This window comes from Centruroides sculpturatus, unplaced genomic scaffold, assembly GCF_000671375.1.
Source record: "Centruroides sculpturatus isolate CEXI.00-Female unplaced genomic scaffold, Cexi_2.0 scaffold823, whole genome shotgun sequence".
Lineage (NCBI taxonomy): Eukaryota > Metazoa > Arthropoda > Arachnida > Scorpiones > Buthidae > Centruroides > Centruroides sculpturatus.
The window spans coordinates 133500-142211 of NW_019385060.1; the positions used below are offsets into that span (position 1 = coordinate 133500).

Genomic DNA, 8712 nt, shown 5'->3' on the forward strand with positions numbered 1-8712 from the left:
TCAAACTGGTAAGTTATAAATTAGATTCATATTTAATGACAGAAAAGGAATGAAAGGAATGCGCTTTCTTCAAGTGAAACTTTAAATCATAAATTTGTATTTTTTGGTTAAATATTATATAGTTTTAATAATAACAATAATAATATTAATTAAGAAAAATTTTCTTTTATAATTAACAACCTTCCGATATATTCTGTCACTCCTGATTAGAATGAAAATTTCAGTCCCAGCAAAAGATATGAAAGAGTAGTTGACTATATAGCAGTATGTTTAGAAATAGCATTCTCTTTAAATGTTCGGAAGAAATACGATATCATTTTGATGAAATAGGTTACGTATTTGTGTAACTGTAAATAGTTTGGGTTACGACTAATCATCATACGGCCGGAAACTGTGTAAACCGGAGTTATACTGTACATAACATTTTTACTTGTTTGGCAGGTTTCCAGTTTTGAACGTGCTTTTATTAACAGAAAATCGCTGCTTTCATAAGAATTTTTACCCGTTTAGACAGGTCTCCATTTTATTTTAGACTTTTCAACCTGTCCGGATTCGATCCTCGGTCTCCCAGAGCAGTAGGCTGACATCTTAACCGCTTGGCTATCCGGTCGTCAAGAGAGTTGACTTCATTGTAAGACGAGATTATAGATCTCACCCTACAATGAGGTCAACCCTACTGTGAATCTCATTCCTCTCAATAAATCGCCATAAATATTCATGATAATCCTTGTTCAATAGTCCTTTTGCCCACTAGTGGCCAAGCGGTTCCGTTCCCTGAACACTGGGAGTTCGAACGGTCGTGGGTTCGCGCCTCGCCAGGAGTGGCTGGCCGAGGGAACGCCTGAATACGGGTCATTAACCCTTAAAAAGACCTCCTGGAAGGCATCTCCCTCTAGGCAGACCGCCCAAGTGTTGCGTTGCCATATAACTTAACTAAACAAACAAACCAATAGTCCTTATCGTGGTGCCCACCAATGACCGAGTGAATAAAACCACTGAACTATCTAGCTGTTAGAAACGTGAAGTTTGTAACATCTAAATATGGGCCAGTTTCCCTTAAAACTCCTTCCGAGAGACATCCTCTCGGCAGATATTCCACGAGTTTCATTGCCCTAAATCAGGGATGGCGAATCTTTTTGAGCCTACGTGCCATAGAGTAAGCATACTTACTTTTAAAGATGTTTATACGTGCCAAAGATTTTAAATAAATTAAACGAATATGCTTTAACTACAATAAATGTAAACAAAGTGACTTCAAAAGGATGATCAAGTGATAAACCGAAAAAACGATTGAAAACGACAGATGATAAATCGAAATTGTGATACGTTACGTGCCAGATGATTTATCCTTTGTTCCACTTTGGGCACGCATGCAATAGGTTCGCCACGCCTGTCCTAAACGAATCCAAACACGAATTCATATCGTAGTGTTATATCATGCGTTAACAAATACAAATCTGAGGTTTTCAATTCATTGCATTACAATGGAGATAAATGGAAAAATCTTCGCAGATCTGTTTCGAATTATCGCAAAATACCACTTGAATATTCAGCAATAAATCATAATTTTAATATTTCATTGTTTTCAGGTGATGATGACTGTGGAGCTTTAGAAGAATATAACGAATGTGGAATTGCGTGTCCAGTCACATGCGAAAGTTACCGAAATCCAGTAAGGATCTGTAAAAAAATGTGTGTTCCAGGTTGTTTTTGCAAATACGGATATGTAAGAGCTCCAAGCGGCTTGTGCATACTTCCAGAAGAATGCGATTCTGATTAATTTAAGAGTGATTTTAAATCATTCTTAAACAAATAAAAACGAAAATTTTCGAAATATTTTGTAATTTTTATTACATTTCACATGTTCTGTTTTAAAGATTTTTCATTTAAAATTAGCAAAGCAAAACTTTTAAATATCGTAATATCATATCAAATTAATATCGATGATATTTTTATCTCAAATTTTCATTAAAAAGTTTTCATAATTTTAAATGGAACGTTTCAGAAACTTTCATTGAATCGTTAAGGTTAATTCCATGAAGATACTATAGTCGACACTCTGGCGTTGTTGTATAAAAGGTATAATTCGTGAATTATTCTATTTTTAAATTAATATAATTTTATGTAATACTTTTATAAAGTAAAAGCACTTATATTCGGTACAAATAAAGGGCCAGCAAAGCCATTTGGATGGTACCTAGAACATCGCGAGACCTCGAAACTTTATATTTTATAATTATAAAAAACATTATACAAAAGTGATTAAAACTTTTTCTATTTAATTCGTTTATTTTTAAGGCTATCGGACAATGATAAGTTTTTATTTCTGGCCCACCAATGACTTAATGGATAAAACACCCAAACACTGGTTCTGACCCGATCACGTGGAGATTACTGATTTTCTTTACGTATCTAATATCTAAACGCACATTTGGCGGTGCGTTCATTACAGATCACAATTTCTTTCATTGTTGTTTGAAAATGTATATAATGCGATAATAATTCCTTCAAACTGTTTATAATTAAATAAATTTTGGAATAATTAGTAATGAAATAAATCTGTAATGCACCGTCAAGTGTGCGTTTGAAAACCGAAATATTGTTTTATTACAGTTTGGTACAGATCGAGCAGAAGGTTTAGGAGTTAATAATAGGAATGAAATCAGGAGGAGCACCTATTCTATTATCTATATACCGTATATAAAAACACACAAGAAACCGCCGAGTCCAACAGCAATTCCGACAAAATATAATGATTCTGTAAAAACGTGTAATCCATCAGACTAAGCAGTTCCGAGAAACCGTTCCGTCGGAAGAGTTTGGACTCAAATCAGTTCCAACAGTTCCAGTCCGAGAAACGTTCTGGCCCACCAGTGGCCAAGCGGTTCCGTTCCCTGAACACTGGGAGTTCGGTCGTGAGTTCGCGCCTGGCCAGGACGGGCTGGCTACGTGAAGTATTCCGGGTTTTCTCCGCGTCTGTAACGCATGAAATTGTGGGATTGTGCCAGTAACCCTTAAAAAGATATCCCGGAAGGCAACCCCTAGGCAGATCACCCAAGTGTTGCGTTGCCGTAACTTAACCAAACAAACCGAGAAGCGTTCTAATTCCAGCTCGTTCGCTCGCTTACTTGACGGTTAGCCTCTACCGAGTCTTATGAAATGTGAATCGTCCATGCCTCGTCTAATCTCTAAAGGCCTTAATTTATACATTCAGAAATTAACCATAATTAGGAAAAACGCACGAATTTCTTTCTAATTTTTAATTATGAAATTGTATATTCTAAGAATAAACTTTATACTACGTTCGCACACAATCCACGACTCACTTCGATCTCGATTTACCTACAATCTGAATTGTGACTGTCGCCAGTCGTCAGTCGTCATGCTGTTCGCACAGGCAATCCGCTCAAGAAGAACCCGGCTGTTACACGCGATAATAAGACTGACATAACTACGAGGTAAGTCACGAACACCAACAAACAAAATGGAAGTTTTGGTTAGAAATAAATACTTTTTTTTGCCGTATATCTAATAATAGACAGATGTCATCGTCTCTCCAGATATCTTTTTTTATTTTTCTGTCGATAGCCGGACACGTGTTCAGCAGCCATCTTGTATTTTCTCGCGCGCGTGGGATTGTGGAATCTCTCTTATGACTGGATCTAGTTTCAAGAACTCTCTCGAGTCGATCGCGATTTAACCTCGTTTGAGTCGAGATTGAAACGGTCGAGAGAGGTCACACCACGGAACAGTCTCCGACCTTGGTCACAATGTAGATCGAAATGCTCGGTGCGAACAGGGTATTACATTAGGTATGGATAAAACGGCCAGCTTAATATCCAAAGGGTGGAAAGAGTCAAATATAGAAAACAAATTGGAGATTAAGCCTATGCTAAATATTAACAATCTTATGACTAAATACTGTGAAAACAGAATAAATTTCGTTTTCAATGGATTTTTCGGGTTGTTCTTTTTTAATATATAAAATCTAAGTTAATGAAATTTTAACGCTTTTACCGATTAACCTTGTATAAGTTTTTGAAAATCCTTGTTTCTTAATCTTATCATTAATTATCTAAAATATCAGTAACATTGTAAACCAGATGCCCCTTTCTCAGTCCGAAAATTTGTATGTATATATAAGCCACTTCCTTCTATTCAGAATCAAATTTTCAAGATGAAAACCATTCTCTTATTCGCTACTGTCTTTGCTGTTGCTATTGTCCTCGCAAGAGGTAAGATATAATTTAATATTATTTTTGTTTGCACAGTTTACACAAAAGTGTTCAAATTAGCTGATATTCTTTCATTGCATGAGAATACGTACAAGAATTTCCCTTGTAATTAAAAGAAAATTGAACACTAATTTTGCGTATTTCTTGCAATGAAAAGTTCTCAGTTTACAAAATGGATTTGTGTTGGATTCATTCTGAAATTCGCGAATAGCTCAAGTTAAGTTGATATTTCCCGCTCTTTATCCATTTTAATCCATTGAAATTAGTCGGCCTGTTAAGAAAACGAGATTTTTTTTTAAACTTTCCTCCCTATGGGCATAGAGAGGTGAGTTTCATCAGGTCCATAATGGGTCGTTCGATTGGTCGGACGGTATCAGGACGGTTCATTCCCAAAAAATTCCTAGGATTTTTTGGGGATGAAACCAGAAATCGAATCCTGATGAATAAAAAGAATTTTATTCATCAGGATTCGATCCCGGGTCACCCAGGATAGTAGAATGACACCTTAATCGCTCGGTCATCTGAGCGATAAGACGATGAGATTATAGATATACAGTATAGCGTCGGTTATCCGAAAGAATTCCAGTCGAAAAATTTAAATTTTCGCTAGTGCTGTGGCGCTGCAATCTTTGGCTACATCTTGGGCTACTCCAATATTTTTTTTGTTGTTGTGTTTTCTTTAGTAGGCAGCAGTGGCTCTTTTGTGTGGTGTTTTTCTGAGGACTGTGTGTCATGCTGAATAGAACGTTTTTGATACTAGATTAGCTTCTAAAGTATAATTTTTTTGTTTTTATACTTTTCATTATATTTATTTTGTTTGTAAAAAATAAAGAAATAATTTTTAACGATACAATAGCCACGATTATTATTTTAAATAGTTTACGTTATGCTTAACATCGACGAAAAATCAACGCAAAGCGAAACGCAACGGAGAAAAATTTCAACGGGATAGGTTAATGTATTTTTCGTATATAATCGGTTATCCGAAAAATAAGTTATCCGAACAACCCCAGTTCCCAATTGATTCGGATAAACGACGCTCTACTGTAGTTCTATAATGAAGTCACCCTATTGTGAGTTTCATCTCTCCTAATAAATCATCATGAATAAGAACTTGAGATTCTTCATTCATGATAATTCATGTCGAATAGTCCATATCGTGGTGTCGTGTCATGCATTAGCAAATACAAATTCGAGGTTTTCAATTCATTGCAATAAATGGAAAAATCTTCGCAGATCTGTTTCGAACTATAGCAAAATACCACTTGAATATTCAGTAATAAATCATAATTTCAATATTTCATCGTTGTTTTCAGGTGATGATTGTGGGGATTTAGAAGAATTTCGAAAATGCGGAACTGCGTGTCCAGATACCTGCGATAATTATCAAAATCCAGTAAGGATCTGTAACAAAATGTGTGTTTCAGGCTGTTTTTGCAAAAAGGGATATGTAAGAGCTCCAAGCGGCTTGTGCATACTTCCAGAAGAATGCGAATCTGATTAATTTAAGAATGATTTTAAATCATTCTTAATTAAGCAAATAAAAATCTTGAAAATTTTCGAATTATTCTGTAATTTTCATTACATTTCAAATGTTCTGTTTTAAAGATTTTTCATTTTTATTTTACAAAAGCAATAATTCTAAATAATTTCATACCAAAATTAATTTCGGTATATCAATGATACTTTTCTTTCAAATATTCATGAAATGTTCTAATAATTTTAAATAAACATTTTATAATCTTTCATCGAATTGTTAAGTTTAATTTCATTAAGAGACTATAGTCGATGTTTTCGCGCTGTTGTCTAAAAGATCAAATTCGGGAATTATACTATATTTAAATTAATGTAATTTTATCTAATACAGTATATTCATCAAGTGTATTCCTCAAACGTGAAATCGCAGCATCATAAAGGAATGCGTGTAGACACATGCGCATTGCAAGATCGGTAGAGGTGACAGATATGCAAATGATTAAAAGAACAAAGACGCAACAGACACTTGTTTATTCAGTAACGAATATGAACCCCACCGGCAGCTATACAGGTTGCTATAAGGCGTACTATCAATGAGGCCTGAGATATTCCTTGCTAAACTGTGTCTAATGCAATGCACATGTTGCCTACGGTATGTGGAGGTGGTTCCCGGTGCACCAACGAGGTCCCAAAGGTGTTCGATGAGAAATAGATACGGCGAGGCTGCCGACCAGAGAAGGATGTGAATTCCGTTCAGGCTGGTGAGAATTCACCATGCGTCGTGCAATCGGGCATTATCTTGCTAGAACATTGTGTCGGGTGCAGCCTGCACCAGAGGCCGAACCACAGCCCCTCAACTCGTGTGACGTACTGGTTCGCTGTCAGAGTACCGGAAATGTGCAGCGGGATTGTACACTGATCGAATATGATGCCATCTCAAACCATAATGCCCGATGTGAAACCGTTGTGACGCTCGGTGAAAAGGGCTGGCACATAGCGTTTTCGGGGATACCACTACACTCGTCCACGGTCATCATTCCTCCACAGACAGAGCTGAAAACAATATTTAGTGGTCCTGTTGCGATGACGACGACACCGTGCAGCCCTGTGTCGAGCGATTTGGCAACCTCGTTGAAGGTTACAAGTTGTGACCTTCAGTTCTGATATTTTATATATTTTTTATTTTAATATAAAAATTTTAATCAACAAATGTTACGTGTATTACTACTGGTAATCATACGTTTACTAGAAAAATTTATATTCTGTTCGATATGAAGTGAATAAAGTATATTAGTTCTTTATATTAGTTGATAGCAGAATAAAGTTTTGATTTCAAACAATGTTTGACATAATGTGCGATAATTTCACAACGAATAAACGTACATGCATAAGTGTTATATCGAGTTGTACTGTACAAAACAATATTCTACGTCTTTCTGCTTATTGCCAGCAAAAAACTAGTTAACTAGACAATGTTAATTTTGACAAAAAGTTACAAATTATCAAGTTTAAATGTCAGTTCTGATATATATTATTATTTTTTTCTTATAAATTTTTCTAATAAAATGTATTGAAAAATATCGTATTTAAAACTAAAAATATTAATAAATGTAAGTGATTTTTTCATAAGAATATAATGATAATTTGATTTTTGGTAAATTTTTAAAATAATATCGCCTGACTGACCTATATTACCTTAGGAGGCAATATAGGTCAGTCAGGCGATATTAACGTAAACAAGATGTCGGGAGTCAAGGATTTAATATCCAAAGGGTGGAAAGGGTCAAATATATAAAACAAATTGGAGATTAAGCCTATGCTAAATCTATGAAATGTTTATAGATCTTTCCTTGCACTTTGTTCCTGTATCTGTTTTCTTGATATTGACTCTTATGCATCTTCTTCTGATTGCACAACAATTACCGGCACGGTTTCATAAGTACTAGAGTCCTATGGTAAATATTAACAATCGTATAATTAAATACTGTGAAAACAGAATAAATTTCGTTCCAGTGGATTTTTCGGGGGTTTTTTTAATATACAGTACTGTATATAAAATCTAATTAAATAAAGTTTTAACGCTTTTATCGATTAACCTTGTATAAATATTTGAAAAACCTTGTTTCTTAATCTTATCATTGATCATCTAAAATAACAGTAACATCGTAAACCAGATGTCCCTTGCTCAGTCCGAAAATTTGTATATACATATAAATCCTCTTTTTCGATTCAGAATCAAATTTTCAAGATGCAAACCATTCTCTTATTCGTTACTGCCGTTGCTGTTGCTATTGTCCTCACGGTAAGGTATAGTTTAATATTATTTTTATTTGCACAGTTTGCACAAAAGTGTTCAAATTAGCTGATATTCTTTCGTTGCATGAGAATACAAGAATTTTCTTCCCAATAAAAATATTGAACACTTATTTTACGTATTTCTTACAATGAAAAGTTTTTACAAAATGGATTCGTGTTGAATTCATTCTGAAATTCGTGAATAGCTAGAGTTAAGTTGATATTTCCTGTTCCTTATCCATGTTAATCAACTGAAATTAGTCGGCCTGTTAAGAGAACGATATATTTTTTTTTAATTTTCCTCCCTGTGGGCATGAGAGGTGATAATGGGTCCATAATGGGTCAGTCGATTGGTCAATATATCAGGATGGTTCATCCCCAAAAAGTTTCTGGGATTTCTTTATCTTTAATCACTCGATCATCTGACCGATAAGAAGATAAGATTATAGATATAATTCTATAATAAAGTCACCCTATTGTGAGTTTAATTCCTCCCAATAAATCATCATGAATAAGAAATTGGGGTTTTTTCATTCATGGTGATTGATGTCGAATAGTCCATATCGTGGTGTCGTGTCATTAGCAAATACAAATTCGAAGTTTTCAATTCATTGCATTACAATGGAGATAAATGGAAAAATCTTCGCAGATCTGTTTCGAATTATAGCAAAATACCAGTTGAATATTCAGCAATAAATCATAATTT

The 8712-nt window shown here is 34.8% G+C and overlaps 1 protein-coding gene across 1 annotated transcript in view; it reads left to right on the plus strand.

Moving 5' to 3' along the window:
• The window catches only part of LOC111634102 (SCO-spondin-like), a 60568-nt gene that overhangs the window by 31952 nt on the left and 19904 nt on the right, over positions 1–8712 (plus strand). Inside the window, 2 exon segments of the mRNA XM_023378779.1 lie at positions 1419–1787; positions 5552–5737. Coding sequence (XP_023234547.1) covers positions 1419–1787; positions 5552–5737 — 555 coding nt within the window.